Below are 22,098 nucleotides of genomic sequence, written 5' to 3' on the forward strand. Positions count from 1 at the left end.
AATACAATCTCTCGAGCTTCTACACAAGAAATCCCAAACCCCACAACATTATGCTGATCTCGAAGCTGCAAGGGCAGATCTGAATAAGCTACTCTCTGATAGAGTCAAGTTTTCTTATCGGAAGTGCCGTAGCAGATACTACCAATGGGGCAACAAACCTGGGAAATTACTGGCCAAAGCCCTTAGAGAGCAACGCGCTCTTACTTTTATTCACACAATTAAAAATAGTCACGGTCAGCCCCAACATGAGACACCTCACATCGCTAGGGCCTTTAGGGCATATTATTCCACTCTGTATAACCTTTCTGGTCCGACCGGAAGACCTGACAAGTTGTCCCATCAAACAGCCATAGCTGACTATTTACGGGCCTTAGACTACCCCACGCTATCCATAAAAGAAGTGGAAGATCTAGATGCCCCTTTTTCCACTGAGGAGGTTCAGAAAGTTATTGAATCTTCTCCCAACGGCAAGAGTCCCGGCCCTGATGGATATACCATTGCTTATTATAAAGCTTTTAAAGAGAAATTAGTCCCTTTACTCACTAGAGCCTTTAATACTATATCAGAACAATCGCCTTTCTCCCCACAATTTCTAGAAGCCCATATTGCAGTTCTACCCAAGGAGGGTAAAGACCCTAGTCTTTGCTCCAGTTATCGGCCAATTTCACTGTTAAATATAGACATAAAACTTTTTGCCAAACTGATTGCAAACCGCCTTAAATTATTATTACCTGGTCTGATAAATAGAGATCAAGCCGGATTTGTTTTGGGCCGAGAGGCTAGAGATAACACCTCTAAAGTACTCAGCATGATTCACTATGCCGGCCAGCTTTCATCCCCATCAATCATATTGTCGACCGATGCTGAAAAAGCATTTGACAGAGTGGACTGGGACTTTCTGGCTGGTATACTGAAGCATCTTGGGCTCGGTGGCGCCTGTCTTCACAGAATCCTATCTCTTTATACTTCCCCGTCCGCCAAAATTAGGATTAATGGCTCCCTTTCCGATTCCTTTCCTATTTTCAATGGCACACGTCAGGGCTGCCCACTATCTCCATTGCTCTTTGTCCTTTGCATGGAAACATTAGCTCGAAGCATTAGGGCTAACCCGAATATCTCGGGTTTGCTGGTGATGGGGACTGAATATAAACTGGCTTTATATGCCGACGACTTACTCGCTATAATCTCAAAACCGGTCACTTCTTTGCCGAACCTGATGGTAGAATTTGAGAAGTTTGGAGCCCTCTCCAACTTCAAAATAAATTATTCCAAATCTATTGCCATGAATTTAACTACTCCTCCTGATATAGTAGAGGGTCTGAAACATGCCTTCCTCTTTACCTGGCACGATCACAAATTAAAATATTTGGGGGTGTTACTGACCAACGATTTATCTAAATTATTCTCCCTAAATTTTAACCCCTTATTGGCTAGGCTTCGCCTAGACTTCCAGAAATGGAAGAAACTAAGACTGTCTTGGTTTGGCAGGATTAACGTTGTCAAAATGAACGCCCTCCCTAGGATACTATTCTTTCTCCAGACCCTCCCGATACACATCCCCCTACTTTGGCTCCGAGACGTCCAGAATCTTATCCGCGCGTTTGTTTGGGGACGTAAGACACCCAGGTTTAAACACGACATTTTATTTAGGAGAAAACATCAAGGGGGGCAACAACTCCCACATAGTTCTAACTACTACCACGCAGTACATTTGAATAGGATTCTGGAATGGACGCGTGCTAAAGACCGCAAACAATGGGTCCTGCTAGAGGAGGGCTGTCTTCCATATTATATTGAAATAGCACCTTGGCTTCCTACCCTTCCGAAGGTCACACACCCCACGGTCTCCCCCACGCTTAAATTATGGGCCACGCTGAGATCTCAGAGCCATATATCTTCCAAATGGTCCCCCCTAACCTCCCTTCTCCATAACTCCGAATTTATTCCAGGTCTTCACGGGACAGCTTTTGCTCCATGGGCGGAAGCCGGGATTTTTAGAGTCGGTCAGCTGGTGAGCTCGGGTAGGGTGCGCTCCTTTTCAGATGTTCAGTCTTCTTGGAACCTACATAGTACTGAGTTTTGGAGGTTCCGGCAGGTTCATCATTTCATATCATCGTCTAAGAACCTCTCTGACATAACTAGGGATCTCACTGGGTTTGAAAGACTATGCACTTCTCCTAGTTCTCCCACACATACTATCTCACAAATCTATGCGCTTATCATGGAAAACTTTTTCCAGCAGCCTCCTACCTTCATGGCTTCCTGGGAGAGAGAACTGGCAGGGTTACCCACGCAGATCAACTGGGACTCCGTATTCAACAACGCCCAGGCGAGTTCTCTATGCTTATCGACATTAGAGACCCTCTATAAACTTATATATAGGTGGTATAGGACTCCTATTGTTCTCAATAAAATGTTTCCCTCTCTCTTGAATCAGTGTTGGAGATGCAAGAATGCCCCAGGGAGTTTTATACACATTTGGTGGGACTGCCCTCTTATAACTTCATTTTGGGCAGAGGTATTTAAGTGTTCCGAACAGATAGTGGGAGATGAGATTCCGAAAGATCCTGGTTTTTGGCTCCTCAATCACACCTCCGCAGAAACACACTCCTACAAACACTCCCTGTTGAGACACCTTAGCAACGCAGCAAAAGCGGTTGTTCCAATTCTTTGGAGATCCATCTCACCACCCTCGATTAAATTATGGTTCACAAAGATTGATTACTTTTTAGATATGGAAGACCTTGTCTCCTTCTCACCCGGGAAAACCGTCAACTTTACAGCTATCTGGTTTCCCTGGTACGATTGTAAGGACACACCTTTGCATCGGTCCTACATGGTGACATAACCCCCCTCTTATTCATACTTATATTCAAATTCATATTTCGATTATGATATCTTTATAATATGTCTCAGACCCTCATTTGGTGGAGACCCCCCCCCCCCCCCCAAACAACCCGTCCTTACTGCGCAGACACTCACACCTGACTCTACCTATTCTAAATTTCCCCCTCCTTTCTTTCTTCTTTCTTTTCTTCTTTCTTTTTCTCCTCTTTCCTAATTTCCTATGCTGTTTTGTTAAAATGTTCCTCTTTTATAAATTTTGATGTTGTAAGCGAAGCAGACATACAGACATACAGCATACTTTGGACGCTCTATGTGTAGTGTGCTGATATGTGATGTCTTTGTCCTCCCCTTTTCTGGAAAAGTATTGCTGTAATGTTTTGTCTGCTGCTTTAATTAATAAAAAACAGTTTACACAAAAAAAAGAAGTGTCATACCAGACGCATTTTCGCCAAAAAAAGATGCCCAACACTAGAGGAATGTCACGCGACATGGCATGCCAAGGGGGGCTGTTTGGCATGACTGCAGCAAAGATGTATGAGGACATATCTGTATATGCTCGAAAGGCTTACAGTTCTAAAAATTGTCACTTTATGAAAGACTGCTCTATTTAGATCATTTTGGTAAAAGTGCATCAAGAGACGCAGCTTTTGTTTGCACTCATCACCATCAGGATTTTCATACCATATGTTATCAATTTCATAGCATGTGGATTAACCACGATTACAGCAATTCGTCAGTTGTTCTGACTTAAACATAACGAAAGGATAGGAGAGAGTGCAACCAAATAATGTGAAGTACTGTTTCTGAATTTATTTCTTAACAGTTTTAATTCTGTTTTGTCTGTCTTTCACTGTAATATATCCGTATAAAATAAGCATTGAACACAACATATATGGGCTGATTCTGCAGAACAAAGCAAAAAAACAACAAAAAATAAAAACAAAGTCTTGAGGTGCCAGGATAGAGGAAGGTATGGTGATCTTCATGGCTTCTCTCCCATTTCCAGGATTTTGACAGTAGTGTGGAGTGTATTGGTTGTAGGTGGTGGGTTTTAATTATGTCATCACGCACCTTGCACAATATGTCACCTAGATCCTTCCCTCAACTCCGGTACACTTTTCCTTTGTACTGAAAGAGTTAAACCAGCAGTACTCCGTATGCGGCCCATGGGTTGCATATAGCCCTCCATCAGGGATGGATTACAAATGTATACCAAATTAGGGCTGCCACAAGTCTCTGTAGCAGTGCTGGATCACCTGCCAAAAGTCTAGAAACCAATGCATAGTGATGCAGATCATATACATCCTTCCCTCCCAAACTCAGCTCTGAAAGGGACCTGCATATTATGCCGAGTGGCACTGCTGTCCTTCCTCTAACTCCTGGAGGGCTGACTGAAGAACAGTGGGGCCTACGTACAGCATGTGCAGACAGGGGACAGAGCTTTCAGCAAGTGGTAAGGAGGTAAGTGTCCTATGAGCTCTGGACCAACTGAGCAGGGTTGAGGAATGTCATCTGGGATTGTTCACTGGTGGTCAGGCATGCGTCCTTAACTGCAAACATATTTCACTTTACATTGCAGGTAAAACTGGAGGCGGAAATGGCATCATTACCCTAATCACAGGGACCTACTTAAAGGGAATGCTTTTACCAGTTGCCATAATTGCAAAGAGAACAGAACAAAATAAAATAAGTTGCCTTGCTGTAGCGCACTTTCTTAAAATGTAACTTTTATTATATATTTTAGTAAGACACGGACTACACTAAAACATCAGCAAAATAAAATACAAAAATAAAACGTGTTCTTCAAAAGTAAATAAAGTGTGATTAAAAACTACAGTAAATTGAAATGGGTACAATCATGTTTCTTGCACACGTCTGTTTCTTTAAGTGTTTCATTGTCTAAGTGTACGGATATAAGTGAAAATATGTTAAACCAGATCTTAAAATCTTAACAAAAATAAGTTGATTATAGGTTTTTGCAAGTACCTGTGGGTCCTGTGCACATCGTAATACGTCACACAACGCAGGAATAATGAATGGATCCTTGACGGCTTCTTTCAGCTGAGCAGTGGCCTAAGAGTGCAAGCAGAATTAAGTATGAAATGTGCGCTTAAAAATAGTGCAAATGGAGGGTGTGTCATTAGCATAGTTTACCCAGTTTATGGAGTATAAGCACATACATGAATAAAAGAAAATTAAGTTATATGGTAGGGATGGCAGGTGGTTTGGCTCTGGAGGTAGAAGCCAGCTCCCAAACATGGAGCAGATCTTTGTAACTGTACTCTAGTGGCAGAGTTGGCAACTTAAGCTAGAGCACAGCTAAAATAAACAGGGCTCCAGAGCTTTTACAACTGCTGTCGCTAAAGTAGCTCTGTTGTAAAAGTTAATGGTTTTGTAATTGTGTGTGTGTATGTATTATATATATATATATATATATATATATATATATATATATATAAAATAAGTTAACGCCTACTTGTACAGCTGTGTCTATTTCAGGAGTGTCAGAAGAGGACGGAAGTTCTCTATTTCCCTTACAGCACGTTAATGTTTTATCTATTCTCTGTTTGTTTTAGGGTATTTAGTTTTGTCTATGCCCCATTGTACCCTCGCGGGCTCTCTTCGCTCGCCACGCTTCGGGCTCAGTGTTTCGCTCCGCTTGCCACAGGTTACTATTCCAAATAGTTGGTGACGTGGACCCAGTGGATTATGGGAAAGGTCCTTTCCACAAAGAGAAACTAGACAACTGCTTACTTGTACACTTAGGGGGTTATTCAGAGTTGTTAACAAACCAAAAAAGTTAGCGATTGGGCCAAAACCATGTTGCACTGCAGGTGGGGCAGATGTAACATGTGCAGAGAGTTAGATTTGGGTGTGTTATATTGTTTGTGTAGGGTATTTACACTGCAATTTAGATTTCAGTTTGAACACACCCCACCCAAATCTAAATCTCTCTGCACTTTACATCTGCCCCACCTGCAGTGCAACATGGTTTTTCCCAATTGCTAACAACTCTGAATAACACCCTTAAACAGATTAAATCAGTGCCAGTAAAAGCTACTCAAAAAGGTCATCATAAGTAGGTTTGTGATGCCATCACATAAATTCATATTTCCTATGCATTTCATACTGCATGCTATTTAGATGTGCACCTATCCTCAAATTGTACCAAATAGCCCCATTAATCACACCATGGGCTTTGCTACGTACCTGCACCAAAACACTAACCCTAAGTACTTTATACACTTAACGAACTCAGACGCAAAATTCAGGAAAAAGCGCAATAAAGAAAAATTAGCAAGGTTGGGGGAAAGTAGACAGGGCAGGGTTGATACGCGCAATCCTTGCCATTCATCATTATGTTTACTTTGCAAATTTATACCATTTCCTTTGTGACAAAAAACCTAGTACACTATTTGCATATTAAGAAATATAACTGAGGAAAAAGCAGCACAATAAAGAAAAAAATAAGATTTTACTCACAGGTAAATCTATTTCTCGTAGTCCGTAGTGGATGCTGGGGACTCCGTAAGGACCATGGGGAATAGACGGCCCCGCAGGAGACTGGGCACTCTATAAGAAAGATTTGGTACTATCTGGTGTGCACTGGCTCCTCCCTCTATGCCCCTCCTCCAGACCTCAGTTAGGATACTGTGCCCGGAAGAGCTGACACAATAAGGAAAGGATTTTGAATCCCGGGTAAGACTCATACCAGCCACACCAATCACACCGTATAACTCGTGATACTATACCCAGTTAACAGTATGAAATATAACTGAGCCTCTCAAAAGATGGCTCAACAATAACCCTTTAGTTAGGCAATAACTATATACAAGTATTGCAGACACTCCGCACTTGGGATGGGCGCCCAGCATCCACTACGGACTACGAGAAATAGATTTACCGGTGAGTAAAATCTTATTTTCTCTAACGTCCTAGTGGATGCTGGGGACTCCGTAAGGACCATGGGGATTATACCAAAGCTCCCAAACGGGCGGGAGAGTGCGGATGACTCTGCAGCACCGAATGAGAGAACTCAAGGTCCTCCTCAGCCAGGGTATCAAATTTGTAGAATTTTGCAAACGTGTTTGCCCCTGACCAAGTAGCAGCTCGGCAAAGTTGTAAAGCCGAGACCCCTCGGGCAGCCGCCCAAGATGAGCCCACCTTCCGTGTGGAATGGGCTTTTACAGATTTAGGCTGCGGTAAGCCTACCGCAGAATGCGCCAGCTGAATAGTGCTACAAATCCAGCGCGCAATAGACTGCTTAGAAGCAGGAGCACCTATCTTGTTGGGTGCGTACAGGACAAAAAGCGAGTCAGTCTTTCTGACTCCAGCCGTCCTGGAAACAAAGTTTCAGGGCCCTGACTACATCCAGTAACTTGGAATCCTCCAAGTCCTCAGTAGCCGCAGGCACCACAATAGGTTGGTTCAAGTGAAAAGCTGATACCACCTTAGGGAGAAACTGGAGACGAGTCCTCAATTCTGCCCTATCCATATGAAAAATCAGATAAGGGCTTTTACAAGACAAAGCCGCCAATTCTGACACACGCCTTGCCGAAGCCAAGGCCAATAACATGACCACTTTCCACGTGAGATATTTCAGATCCACAGTTTTAAGTGGTTCATACCAATGTGATTTTAGGAAATTCAACACCACATTGAGATCCCAAGGTGCCACGGGAGGCACAAAAGGGGGCTGAATATGAAGCACTCCCTTTACAAAAGTCTGAACTTCAGGCAGTGAAGCCAGTTCTTTCTGGAAGAAAATCGACAGGGCCGAAATCTGGACTTTAATGGAACCCAATTTTAGGCCCATAGTCACTCCCGACTGTAGGAAGTGTAGAAAGCGACCCAGCTGAAATTCCTCTGTTGGGGCCTTCTTAGCCTCACACCACGCAACATATCTTCGCCAAATACGGTGATAATGGTTCGCGGTTACTTCTTTCCTGGCTTTTATTAGCGTAGGAATGACTTCCTCCGGAATGCCCTTTTCCTTTAGGATCCGGAATTCAACCGCCATGCCGTCAAACGCAGCCGCGGTAAGTCTTGGAACAGACAGGGCCCCTGCTGCAGCAGATCCTGTCTGAGCGGTAGAGGCCATGGGTCCTCTGATATAATTTCTTGAAGTTCCGGGTACCAAGCCCTTCTTGGCCAATCCGGAACCACGAGTATTGTTCTTACTCCTCGCCTTCTTATTATTCTCAGTACCTTTGGTATGAGAGGCAGAGGAGGGAACACATAAACCGACTGGTACACCCACGGTGTCACTAGAGCGTCCACAGCTATCGCCTGAGGGTCCCTTGACCTGGCGCAATATCTCTTTAGCTTTTTGTTGAGGCGGGACGCCATCATGTCCACCTGTGGCCTTTCCCAACGGTTTACCAACAGTAGGAAGACTTCTGGATGAAGTCCCCACTCTCCCGGGTGTAGGTCGTGTCTGCTGAGGAAGTCTGCTTCCCAGTTGTCCACTCCCGGAATGAACACTGCTGACAGTGCTAGTACGTGATTTTCCGCCCATCAGAGAATCCTTGTGGCTTCTGCCGTTGCCATCCTGCTTCTTGTGCCGCCCTATCGGTTCACATGGGCGACTGCCGTGATGTTGTCTGACTGGATCAGTACCGGCTGGTTTTGAAGCAGGGGTCTTGCCTGACTTAGGGCATTGTAAATGGCCCTCCGTTCCAGAATATTTATGTGTAGGGAAGTCTCCTGACTTGACCATAGTCCTTGGAAGTTCCTTCCCTGTGTGACTGCTCCCCAGCCTCGAAGGCTGGCATCCGTGGTCACCAGGACCCAGTCCTGTATGCCGAATCTGCGGCCCTCTAGAAGATGAGCACTCTGCAGCCACCACAGTAGAGACACCCTGGTCCTTCGAGACAGGGTTATCATTTGATGCATCTGAAGATGCGATCCCGACCACTTGTCCAAGAGGTCCCACTGGAAGGTCCTCGCATGGAACCTGCCGAATGGAATTGCTTCGTATGAAGCCACCATTTTTCCCAGGACTTGTGTGCAGCGATGCACCGATACCCGTTTTGGTTTTAGGAGGTCTCTGACTAGAGATGACAGCTCCGTGGCTTTCTCCTGCGGGAGAAACACTTTTTTCAGTTCTGTGTCCAAAATCATCCCCAGGAACAGTAAGCGAGTGGAAGGAACCAGCTGTGACTTTGGAATGTTCAGAATCCAGCCATGCTGTTGTAGCACTTCCTGAGATAGTGCTACTCCGACCAGTAACTGCTCCCTGGACCTCGCCTTTATAAGGAGATCGTCCAAGTATGGGATAATTAAAACTCCCTTTTTTCGAAGGAGTATCATCATTTCTGCCATTACCTTGGTAAACACCCTCGGTGCCGTGGACAGTCCAAACGGTAGTGTCTGGAATTGGTAATGGCAATCCTGTACCACAAATCTGAGGTACTCCTGGTGAGGAAGGTAAATAGGGACATGCAGGTAAGCATCCTTGATGTCCAGGGATACCATGTAATCCCCCTCGTCCAGGCTTGCAATAACCGCCCTGAGCGATTCCATCTTGAACTTGAATTTTTTTATGTAAGTGTTCAAGGATTTCAAATTTAAAATGGGTCTCACCGAACCGTCTGGTTTCGGTACCACAAACAGTGTGGAATAGTAGCCCCGACCTTGTTGAAGTAGGGGTACCTTGACTATCACCTGCTGGGAATACAGCTTGTGAATGGCCTCTAGCAGAGCCTCCCTGCCCGATGGAGTCGTCGGTAAGGCTGATTTGAGGAAACGGCGGGGGGGCGGCGCCTCGAATTCCAGCTTGTACCCCTGAGATACTACTTGAAGGATCCAGGGATCCACCCGTGAGCGAGCCCACTGATCGCTGAAATTCTTGAGGCGGCCCCCCACCGTACCTGGCTCCGCCTGTGGAGCCCCACCGTCATGCGGCGGATTTGGAAGAAGCGGGGGAGGACTTTTGGTCCTGGGAACCTGCTGTGTGTTGCAGCTTTTTCCCCCTTCCTCTGCCTCTAGACAGAAAGGACCCGCCTTTTCCCCGCCTGTTTTTCTGGGGACGAAAGGACTGTACTTGGTAATACGGTGCTTTCTTAGGCTGTGAGGGGACATGGGGCAAAAATGCAGACTTCCCAGCCGTTGCTGTGGAAACAAGGTCTGAGAGACCGTCCCCGAATAACTCCTCACCCTTATAAGGCAAAACTTCCATGTGCCTTTTAGAATCTGCATCACCTGTCCACTGCCGAGTCCATAAGCCTCTCCTAGCAGAAATGGACAAAGCACTTATTCTAGATGCCAGCCGGCAGATCTCCCTCTGTGCATCTCTCATGTATAAGACCGAGTCTTTTATATGCTCTATGGTTAGCAATATAGTGTCTCTGTCTAGGGTGTCAATATTTTCCGACAGGGAATCTGACCAAGCAGCAGCAGCAGCACTGCACATCCAGGCTGAGGCAATAGCTGGTCTCAGTATAACACCAGTGTGTGTGTAAATAGAAAGCAGGAGGCTATCCTAAAATCTATCAGCAGGTTCCTTTAGGGCGGCCGTATCCGGAGACGGTAGTGCCACCTTTTTAGACAAACGTGTGAGCGCTTTATCCACCCTAGGGGGAGTTTCCCAACGTGACCTATCCTCTGACGAGAAAGGGAACGCCATTAGTAATTTTTTTGAAATCACCAATTTTTTATCGGGGAAAGCCCACGCTTCTTCACACACCTCATTCAATTCCTCAGATGGGGGAAAAACTATAGGTAATTTTTTCTCCCCAAACATAATACCCTTCTTTGAGGTACCCGGGTTTATATCAGTAAGGTGTAATACCTCTTTCATTGCCTCAATCATGCCACAAATGGCCCTAGTGGACATTAAATTTGACTCATCGTCGTCGACACTTGCATCAGTATCCGTGTCGACATCTGTGTCTGCCATCTGAGGTAGTGGTCGTTTCAGGGCCCCTGACGGCCTTTGAATCGTCTGGGCAGGCACGAGCTGAGAAGCCGGCTGTCCCGCATTTGGCATGTCGTCAAATTTTTTATGTAAGGAGTCGACACTTGCACGTAATTCCTTCCATAAATCCATCCACTCAGGTGTCTGCCCCGCAGGGGGTGACATCACATTAATAGGCATCTGCTCCGCCTCCACATAAGTCTCCTCATCAAACATGTCGACACAGCCGTACCGACACACCGCACACACAGGGAATGCTCTTACAAGGAGACAGGACCCCACAAAAGCCCTTTGGGGATACAGAGAGAAAGTATGCCAGCACACACCAGAGCGCTATAATAATACAGGGACTAACTGAATTATGACCCTTTATAGCTGCTTATTATATTAAACTGCGCCCAAATTTAGTGCCCCCCTCTCTTTTTTACCCTTTCCGTAGTGTAGACTGCAGGGGAGAGTCAGGGAGCTTCCTTCCAGCGGAACTGTGAGGGAATAATGGCGCCAGTGTGCTGAGGGAGAAGGCTCCGCCCCTTTTTCGGCGGCCTTTCTCCCGCTTTTTTCTGTATTCTGGCAGGGGTAATTACCACATATATAGCCTCTGGGACTATATATTGTGGTTATTTTGCCAGCCAAGGTGATATTATTGCTGCTCAGGGCGCCCCCCCCAGCGCCCTGCACCCTCAGTGACCGGAGTGTGAAGTGTGTATGAGGAGCAATGGCGCACAGCTGCAGTGCTGTGCGCTGCCTTGGTGAAGACTGAAGTCTTCTGCCGCCGATTTTCCGGACCATCTTCATGCTTCTGGCTTTGTAAGGGGGACGGCGGCGCGGCTCCGGGAACGAACACCAATGACGAGTCCTGCGGTCGATCCCTCTGGAGCTAATGGTGTCCAGTAGCCTAAGAAGCCCAAGCTAGCTGCAAGCAGGTAGGTTCGCTTCTTCTCCCCTTAGTCCCTCGATGCAGTGAGCCTGTTGCCAGCAGGTCTCACTGTAAAATAAAAAACCTAATTTAAACTTTCTTTCTCTAACGTCCTAGTGGATGCTGGGGACTCCGTCAGGACCATGGGGAATAGCGGGCTCCGCAGGAGACAGGGCACATCTAAAAAGCTTTTAGGTCACATGGTGTGTACTGGCTCCTCCCCCTATGACCCTCCTCCAAGCCTCAGTTAGGTTTTTGTGCCCGTCCGAGAGGGTGCAATCTAGGTGGCTCTCTTAAAGAGCTGTTTAGAAAAGTTTTTTTTTAGGTTTCTAATCAGTGATTCCTGCTGGCGACAGGATCACTGCAACGAGGGACTTAGGGGAGAGACTTGCAACTCACCTGCGTGCAGGAGGATTGAAGTCTTAGGCTACTGGACACTGAGCTCCAGAGGGAGTCGGAACACAGGTCAGCCTGGGGTTCGTCCCGGAGCCGCGCCGCCGATCCCCCTTACAGACGCTGAAGAACGGCAGAACGGAGGTCCGGAAACAGGCGGCAGAAGACTCCTCAGTCTTCATGAAGGTAGCGCACAGCACTGCAGCTGTGCGCCATTGTTGCTACACGGCTCACTGATCTCGGTCACGGAGGGTGCAGGGCGCTGCTGGGGGCGCCCTGGGCAGCAATATAGATTACCTTAGAGGCAAATAAATACATCACATATAGCCATTAAGGCTATATGTATGTATTTAACCCAGGCCAGTTTTCCTAATAACCGGGAGAAAAGCCCGCCGTGAAAGGGGCGGAGCTTATTCTCCTCAGCACTCAGCGCCATTTTCCTGACCAGCTCCGCTGGTGAGGAAGGCTCCCACTCTCCCCTGCACTACAGAAACAGGGTTAAAGAGAAGGGGGGCATAAATTGGCGATATAATTATATATTAAGAGCCCATATATAGAAACAACACCTTCTAGGGTTGTTATATACATTATGGCGCTTTTGGTGTGTGCTGGCAAACTCTCCCTCTGTCTCCCCAAAGGGCTAGTGGGTCCTGTCCTCTATCAGAGCATTCCCTGTATGTGTGTGCTGTAGGTCGGTACGTGTGTGTCGACATGTATGAGGAAAATGTTGGTGAGGAGACGGAGAAAATTGCCTGTAATGGTGATGTCACTCTCTAGGGAGTCGACACCAGAATGGATGGCTTACTTATGGAATTACGTGATAATGTCAACACGCTGCAAGCCGGTTGACGACATGAGACAGCCGGCGGACAAATTAGTATCGGTCCAGGCGTCTCAGACACCGTCAGGGGCTTGTAAAAACGCCCATTTACCTCAGTCGGTCGACAGACACTGACCCCAGTGTCGACGGTGAAGAAACAAACGTATTTTTCCTTTAGGGCCACAAGTTACATGTTAAGGGCAATGAAGGAGGTGTTACGTATTTCTGATACCACAAGTACCACAAATAAGGGTATTTTGTAGGGTGGGAATAAACTACTTGTAGTTTTGCCTGAATCAGATAAATTAAATGAAGTGTGTGATGATACGTGGGGTTCCTCCGACAAAAAGTTATGGGCGGTATACCCTTTTTCCCGCCAGTAGTAAGGGCGAGTTGGAAAACACACCTTAGGGTGGACAAGGCGCTCACACGCTTATAAAAAACATGGCGTTACCGTTTCCAGATACGGCCGCCCTCAAGGAGCCAGCTGATAGGAAGCTGGAAAATATCATAACAGTATATACACACATACTGGTGTTATACTACGACCAGCAATCGCCTCAGCCTGGATGTGCAGCGCTGAGGGGGCTTGGTCGGATTTCCTGACTGAAAATTTTGATACCCTTGACAGGGACAGGATTTTATTGTCTATAGAGCATTTTAAGGATGCATTTCTATATATGTGTGATGCGCAGAGGCATATTTGCATTCTGGCATCAAGAGTAAATGTGATGTACATATCTGCCAGACGGAGACACGACAGTGGTCAGGTGAGGCAGATTCCAGACGGCATATGGAAGTATTGCCGTATAAAGGGGCGGTCCATTGGACCTGGTGGCCATGGCAACAGCTGAAAAATCCACCTTTTGTTACCCCGAGTCACATATTGGCAGAAAAGGACACAGTCTTTTCAGTCTCAGTCCTTTCGTCCCCATACGGGCAGGCGGGCGAAGGCCAGTCATATCTGCCCAGGGGGAGAGGAAAGGGAAGAAGACTGCAGCAAGCAGCTCATTCCCAGGAACAGAAGCTCCTCACGGCTTCTGCCAAGTCCGCAGCATAACGCTGGGGCCGTACAAGCGGACTCAGGTGCGGTAGGGGGTCATCTCAAGAGTTTCAGCAACACTCGCAAGGGAACTCCGGGATCCTACATGTAATATCCCAGGTGTACATTGGAAATTCGAGACGTCTCCCCCTCACACAATTCACAGGCTGTATTCCCAGCAGGTGATAATCAAAGTACCCTTCTTACAACAAGGAAGGGGGTAGTATTCCACACTATATTGTGGTACTGAAGCCAACCGGCTCGGTGAGATCTGAAATATTTGAACACTTACATACAAGCGTTCAAATCAAGATGGAGTCACTCGGAGCAGTGATAGCGAACCAGGAAGAAGGGGACGATATGATGTCACTGGATATCAGGGACGTTTACCTACAGGTCCAAATTTGCCCTTCTCACCAAGGGTACTTCAGGTTCCTGGTACAGAACTGTCACTATCAGTTCAGACGCTGCCGTTTGGATTGTCCACGGCGCCCCGGGTCTTTACCAAGGTAATGGCCGGAATGATGATTTTTCTTAAAAGAAACATGGACGCTTTCCTGATAAGGGCAAGGTCCAGAGAACAGTTGGAGGTCGGAGTAGCACTATCTTAAGTAGTTCTACGACAGCACGAGTGGATTCTAAATATTCCAAAATCGCAGCTTTTTCCGACGACACGTCTACTGTTCCTAGGGAAGATTCTGGACACAGTCCAGAAAAAACGTGTTTCTCCCAGTGGAGAAAACCAGGGAGTTATCCGAGCTAATCGGGATCCTCCTAAAACCAGGAAAAGTGTCAGTGCATCATTGCACAAGAGTCCTGGTAAAAATGGTGGCTTATTACGAAGCAATTCCATTCGGCAGATTTCCCGCAAGAACTCTTCAGTGGGATCTGCTGGACAAATGGTCCGGATCGCATCCTCAGATGCATCAGCGGATAACCCTATATCCAAGGAAAAGGGTGTCTCTCCTGTGGTGATTACAGAGTGCTCATCTTCTAGAGGGCCGCAGATTCGGCATTCAGGTTTGGATGCCGGTGACCACGGAGGCCAGCCTGAGAGGCTGGGGAACAGTCACACAGGGAAAAAATTTCCAGGGAAGTGTGATTAAGTCTGGAGAATTCTCTCCGCATAAATAAGCTTAGAGCAATTTTATAATGCTCTAAACTTAGCTAGACCTCTGCTTCAAGGTCAGCCGGTATTGATCCAGTGGGATAACATCACGGCAGTCGCCCACGTAAACAGAAGGGCGGCACAAGAAGCAGGAGGGCAGTGAAAACTGCAAGGATTTTTCGCTAGGCGGAAAATCATGTGATAGCACTGTCAGCAGTGTTCTTTCCGGGAGTGGACGACTGGGAAGCAGACTTCCTCAGCAGGCATGACCTCCACCCGGGAGAGTGGAAACTTCATAGGGAAGTTTTTCAACATGATTGTGGACCGTTGGCAAAGACCAAAGGTGGACATGATGGCGTCCCGCCCGAACAAAAAACGGGACAGGTATTCCGCCAGGTCATGAGACCTTCAGGCGATAGCTGTGGATGTTCTGGTAACACCGTGGGTGTACCAGTCTGTGTATGTGTTCCCTCCTCTGTTTCTCATAACCAGGGTATTGAGAATTATAAGACATAGAGGAGTATGAACTATACTAGTGGCTCCGGATTGGCCAAGAGGGACTTGGTACCCGGAACTTCAAGAAATGCTCACAGAGGACTAAGGGCCTGGGGAGCTAAGAAGGGACTTGATTCAGCAAGTACCATGTCTATTCCAAGACTTACCGCGGCTGCGTTTGACGGCATGGCGGTTGAATGCCGGATCCTGAGGGGAAAAGGCATTCCATAAGAGGTCATACCTACCCTGGTCAAAGCCAGGAAGGAGGTGACCGCACAACGTCATCACCACATGTGGTGAAAATATGTTGCGTGGGTGAGGCCAGGAAGGCTCCACGACGGAAATTCAACTAGGTCGATTTCTACACTTCCTGAAAACAGGAGTGTTTTGGACCTCAAATTGGGGTTCATTAACATTTAAATTTCGGCCCTGTAGATTTTCTTCCAGAAAGAATTGACTTCAGTTCCTGAAGTCCAGATTGTAAAGGATGTATTGCATATACAGCTTTTTTGTGCCCCTAGGGGCACCGTGAGATCTCAACATAGTGTTGGGATTTCTTAAAATCATATTGGTTTGAACCGCTCAAATCTGTGGATTTGAAATATCTCACATGGAAAGTGACCATGCTGTTGACAAATATCTCACATGGGAAGTGACCATGTTGTTAGCCCTGGCCTCGGCCAGGCGATTGTCAGAATGGGCGGCTTTGTCTTACAAAAGCCCATATTAAAATTTTCCATTTGAACAGGACAGAACTGGGACTCGTCTCCAGTTTCTTCATAAAGGGGTGTCAGCGTTTTCACCTGAAACAACCTCTTGTGGTGCCTGCGGCTACTAGGGACTTGGAGGACTCCAAGTTACTAGACGTGGTCAGGGCCCTAAAAATATATATATATATATATATATAGTTAGGACGGCTGGAGTCAGAAAGTCTGACTTGCTGTTTATACTGTATACACCCAACAAGCTGGGTGCTCATGCTTCTAAGCAGTCTATTGCACGCTGGATTTGTAGTACAATTCAGCTTGCACATTCTGTGGCAGGCCTGCCACAGACGAAATATGTAGATGCCCATTCCACAAGGAAGGTGGGCTCATCCTGGGCGGCTGCCCGAGGAGTCTCGGCATTACAACTTTGCCGAGCAGCTACGTGGTCAGGGGAGAACACGTTTGTAAAATTTTACAAATTTTGATACTCTGGCTAAGGAGGACCTGGAGTTCTCTCATTCGGTGCTGCAGAGTCATCCGCACTCTCCCGCCCGTTTGGGAGCTTTGGTATAATCCCCATGGTCCTGACGGAGTCCCCAGCATCCACTAGGACGTTAGAGAAAATAAGAATTTACTTACCGATAATTCTATTTCTCGTAGTCCGTAGTGGATGCTGGGCGCCCATCCCAAGTGCGGATTGTCTGCAATGCTTGTACATAGTTATTGTTACAAAAATCGGGTTATTACTATTGTTGTGAGCCATCTTTTCGGAGGCTACTTCGTTTTGTTATCATACTGTTAACTGGGTTCAGATCACAAGTTGTACGGTGTGATTGGTGTGGCTGGTATGAGTCTTACCCGGGATTCAAGATCCTTCCTTATTGTGTACGCTCGTCCGGGCACAGTACCTAACTGAGGCTTGGAGGAGGGTCATAGGGGGAGGAGCCAGTACACACCATGTGACCTAAAAGCTTTTTAGATGTGCCCTGTCTCCTGCGGAGCCCGCTATTCCCCATGGTCCTGACGGAGTCCCCAGCATCCACTACGGACTACGAGAAATAGAATTATCGGTAAGTAAATTCTTATTTTCTAGCAGCTCAGGAGAGCTCCTAGTGTGCAACCAGCTCGGGCCGGGCACAGAAATCTAACTGAGGTCTGGAGGAGGGGCATAGAGGGAGGAGCCAGTGCACACCAGATAGTACCTAATCTTTCTTATAGAGTGCCCAGTCTCCTGCGGAGCCGTCTATTCCCCATGGTCCTTACGGAGTCCCCAGCATCCACTAGGACGTTAGAGAAATAAATAAATAAATAAATAAATAAAGACTAGACAAAATAAAGATGAGGGAAAAGTATGCAGCATGAGAATCACACTAGGCTACTCCCACCACATGGCGAAAACAAGATAGGTGTACGAGGACAGAAGACATACTGTATCTGTTTGCAGAGATCTAAATGTCAGAATTATTTGATACTCGTATTCAAGCTTTGCAGAAAATAAACACAGGGGGGTCGATTCAATTCGGCAACTTATGAATAGCGCCGGGAATTAGCTCCCGACGCTATTCAATTCAGCTAAAGTTAAGTCGGCTAATGCCTGGTCTCGCCGACTTAACAGGTAGTTTTGTCGGGAGAACCGGCATTCTCAGACTTAACTACCCGCGGCGATGCTGATTCCCGACAGAATCAGCCTCGCGCCGGGCGCGCGGCAGCACTTTTGCCGGTTTTCTTCTCTCACCCCCGGGGATGAGAGAAGAATTCCCGACAATTGCGGGTAACTAGCAGCTGAATTGAATAGCGTCGGGAGCTAATTCCCGGCGCTATTCATAAGTTGCTGAATTGAATCGACCCCAGGGTTCTAAAACAAACTTTCCAAAAAAATGTGAATTACACCCATTAATAATGAATTTCTTCTAAAGAATCCATGGCAGCCATTATAATGTTTTATATCTCTTAGATAGCTAGAAACTGGTGGGTAAAATGCTTCTCTTTGGAAAGCATATTATGGAGTTGCTCCCCATACCCTGCGTCTTTGAAGGACTTCCCAAGCTGTACCTTTACATATATACATCTGAAACAATGGAGGTCATTTTGGGCTGCCATGGAAAGAATAGAATTATAGGCAAGTATAAACTCTGGGTTTCTCTTTGATTAATAATCCACGGCAGTCACTACAATGGAATGTATCAAACAATACAACGGAGAGAGCAATGAGAATATTAAGCCACATATGCTACATAACTAAACGTTTATTTAAGTGGCTGTGGGCCTGATTTGGATCTGTATGTAAATCCAAATGAATAAAAAAAAACAATACAAAAATTACTCAGACACTGACAGCGAGAACTCAAATATAATACAATACTCCCCTTAGTCAAACTGCATCTTCAAAAAATCCCAAATTAATACTTTGAGGAATTAACAGTATCAACAATTTTTTATGTTTTTTTTCTTCAAAAATTTTAAAAAATTGTCTTTTTGAGAAAACAAAACATTTTGATTTAGAAAACGTTAACATTTTTATGGAAACATACTGCTCTGCTATACAGTGTATCACATGAAAGCTCAGGACAAGATTTTAAAAATGAGACCTTGCTCAACTCTCTCGCAATTAGGTGAGCAGCAAATATGATTTAAAATAAGAATTTAATCACCGGTAATTCTATTTCTCATAGTCCATAGTGGATGCTGGGGACTCCGTAAGGACCATGGGGATTAGCGGCTCCGCAGGAGACTGGGCACAACTACTGGTGTGCACTGGCTCCTCCCACTAAGACCCTCCTCCAGACCTCAGTTAGGATACTGTGCCCGGAAGAGCTGACACAATTAGGAAGGATTTTGAATCCCGGGTAAGACTCATACCAGCCACACCAATCACACCGTATAACTCGTGATACAATACCCAGTTAACAGCATGATAACAACTGAGCCTCTCAACAGATAGCTCAACAATAACTATATACAAGTATTGCAGACAATCCGCACTTGGGATGGGCGCCCAGCATCCACTACGGACTATGAGAAATAGAATTACCGGTGAGTAAATTCTTATTTTCTCTAACGTCCTAAGTGGATTCTGGGGACTCCGCAAGGACCATGGGGATTATACCAAAGCTCCCAAACGGGCGGGAGAGTGCGGATGACTCTGCAGCACCGAATGATAGAACTCCAGGTCCTCCTCAGCCAGGGTATCAAATTTGTAGAATTTAGCAAACGTGTTTGCCCCTGACCAAGTAGCAGCTCTGCAAAGTTGAAGAGCCGAGACCCCTCGGGCAGCCGCCCAAGAAGAGCCCACTTTCCTCGTGGAATGGGCTTTTACTGATTTAGGATGCGGCAGTCCAGCCGCAGAATGTGCAAGCTGAGTCGTACTACAGATCCAGCGAGCAATAGTCTGCTTAGAAGCAGGCGCACCCAACTTGTTGGGCGCATACAGGATAAAAAGCGAGTCAGTCTTCCTGACTCCAGCTGTCCTGGAAACAAATTTTTAGGGCCCTGACTACATCCAACAACTTGGAAGCCTCCAAGTCATTCGTAGCCGCAGGCACCACGATAGGTTGGTTCAGATGAAAAGCTGATACCACTTTGGGGAGAAACTGGGGACGAGTCCTCAATTCTGCCCTATCCATATGGAAAATCAGATAAGGGCTTTTACAAGACAAAGCCGCCAATTCTGAAACACGCCTGGCCGAAGCCAAGGCCAACAACATGACCACTTTCCATGTGAGATATTTTAAATCCACGGTTTTCAGTGGCTCAAACCAATGTGACTTTAGGAAATCCAACACCACGTTGAGATCCCAAGGTGCCACTGGAGGCACAAAAGGGGGCTGAATATGCAGCACTCCCTTAACAAAAGTCTGAACTTCAGGTAGTGAAGCCAATTCTCTCTGGAAGAAGATCGATAGAGCCGAAATCTGGACCTTAATGGAACCCAATTTAAGGCCCATAGTCACCCCTGACTGTAGGAAGTGCAGGAAGCGGTCCAGCTGAAATTCTTCCGTTGGGGCCTTCCTGGCCTCACACCACGCAACATATTTCCGCCATATGCGGTGATAATGGTTCGCGGTTACTTCTTTCCTAGCTTTTATCAGCGTAGGAATGACTTCCTCCGGAATGCCCTTTTCCTTCAGGATCCGGTGTTCAACCGCCATGCCGTCAAACGCAGCCGCGGTAAGTCTTGGAACAGACAGGGCCCCTGCTGCAGCAGGTCCTGTCTGAGCGGTAGAGGCCATGGGTCCTCTGACATCATTTCTTGAAGTTCCGGATACCACGCTCTTCTTGGCCAATCCGGAACAATGAGTATAGTTCTTACTCCTCTTCTCCTTATTATCCTCAGTACCTTTGGTATGAGAGGAAGAGGAGGGAACACATAAACCGATCGGTACACCCACAGTGTTACCAGAGCGTCCACAGCTATCGCCTGCGGGTCTCTTGACCTGGCGCAATATTTTTCTAGCTTTTAGTTTAGGCGGGACGCCATCATGTCCACCTGTGGTTTTTCCCACTGGTTTACAATCATTTGAAAGACTTCTGGATGAAGTCCCCACTCTCCCGGGTGGAGGTCGTGCCTGCTGAGGAAGTCTGCTTCCCAGTTGTCCACTCCCGGAATGAACACTGCTGACAGTGCTAACACGCGATTTTCCGCCCATCGGAGAATCCTTGTGGCTCCTGCCATTGCCGTCCTGCTTCTCGTGCCGCCCTGTCGATTTACATGGGCGACTGCCGTGATGTTGTCTGACTGGATCAGTACCGGCTGGTTTTGAAGCAGGGGTTTTGCCTGACTTAGGGCATTGTAAATGGCCCTTAGTTCCAGAATATTTATGTGCAGGGAAGTCTCCTGACTTGACCATAGTCCTTGGAAGTTTCTTCCCTGTGTGACTGCTCCCCAGCCTCGAAGGCTGGCATCCGTGGTCACCAGGACCCAGTCCTGTATGCTGAATCTGCGGCCCTCTTGAAGATGAGCACTCTGCAGCCACCACAGCAGAGACACCCTTGTCCTTGGAGACAGGGTTATCAGACGATGCATCTGAAGATGCGATCCGGACCACTTGTCCAACAGGTCCCACTGAAAGGTTCTTGCATGAAACCTGCCGAATGGAATCGCTTCGTAGGAAGCTACCATTTTTCCCAGGATCCGCGTGCAGTGATGCACCGACACCTGTTTTGGTTTTAGGAGGCCTCTGACTAGAGATGACAGCTACTTGGCCTTCTCCGGGAGAAACACTTTTCTCTGTTCTGTGTCCAGAACCATCCCTAGGAACAGCAGGCGTGTCGTAGGGACCAGCTGTGACTTTGGAATGTTTAGAATCCAGCCGTGCTGTTGTAGCACTTCCCGAGATAGTGCTACCCCTACCAACAACTGCTCTCTGGACCTCGCCTTTGTCAGGAGATCGTCCAAGTACGGGATAATTAAAACTCCCTTCCTTCGAAGGAGTATCATCATTTCCGCCATTACCTTGGTGAAGACCCTCGGAGCCGTGGAGAGACCGAACGGCAACGTCTGGAATTGGTAATGACAATCTTGTACCACAAACCTGAGATACTCCTGGTGAGGATGGTAAATGGGGACATGTAGGTAAGCATCCTTGATGTCCAGCAATACCATGTAATCTCCCTCGTCCAGGCTTGCAATAACCGCCCTGAGCGATTCCATCTTGAACTTGCATTTTTTGATATATGTGTTCAAGGATTTCAAATTTAAAATGGGTCTCACCGAACCGTCCGGTTTCGGTACCACAAACATTGTGGAATAGTAACCCCTTCCTTGTTGAAGTAGGGGCACCTTTACTATCACTTGTTGTGAATACAGCTTTTGAATTGCCTGTAACACTGCCTCCCTGCCTGAGGGAGTGGTT

At 46.7% G+C, this 22,098-nt stretch overlaps 1 protein-coding gene across 2 annotated transcripts in view; it reads right to left on the bottom strand.

The window, feature by feature from the left end:
* The window catches only part of IPO4 (importin 4), a 272,271-nt gene that overhangs the window by 229,354 nt on the left and 20,819 nt on the right, over window positions 1-22,098 (bottom strand). For both annotated transcript variants that reach the window (XM_063913651.1, XM_063913652.1), the window contains exon 2: window positions 4,834-4,920. In XM_063913651.1, the coding sequence (XP_063769721.1) occupies window positions 4,834-4,920 (87 nt within the window). The remainder of the gene's footprint in view (window positions 1-4,833; window positions 4,921-22,098) is intronic.

This window comes from Pseudophryne corroboree, chromosome 1 (assembly GCF_028390025.1).
Source record: "Pseudophryne corroboree isolate aPseCor3 chromosome 1, aPseCor3.hap2, whole genome shotgun sequence".
Classification (NCBI taxonomy): domain Eukaryota; kingdom Metazoa; phylum Chordata; class Amphibia; order Anura; family Myobatrachidae; genus Pseudophryne; species Pseudophryne corroboree.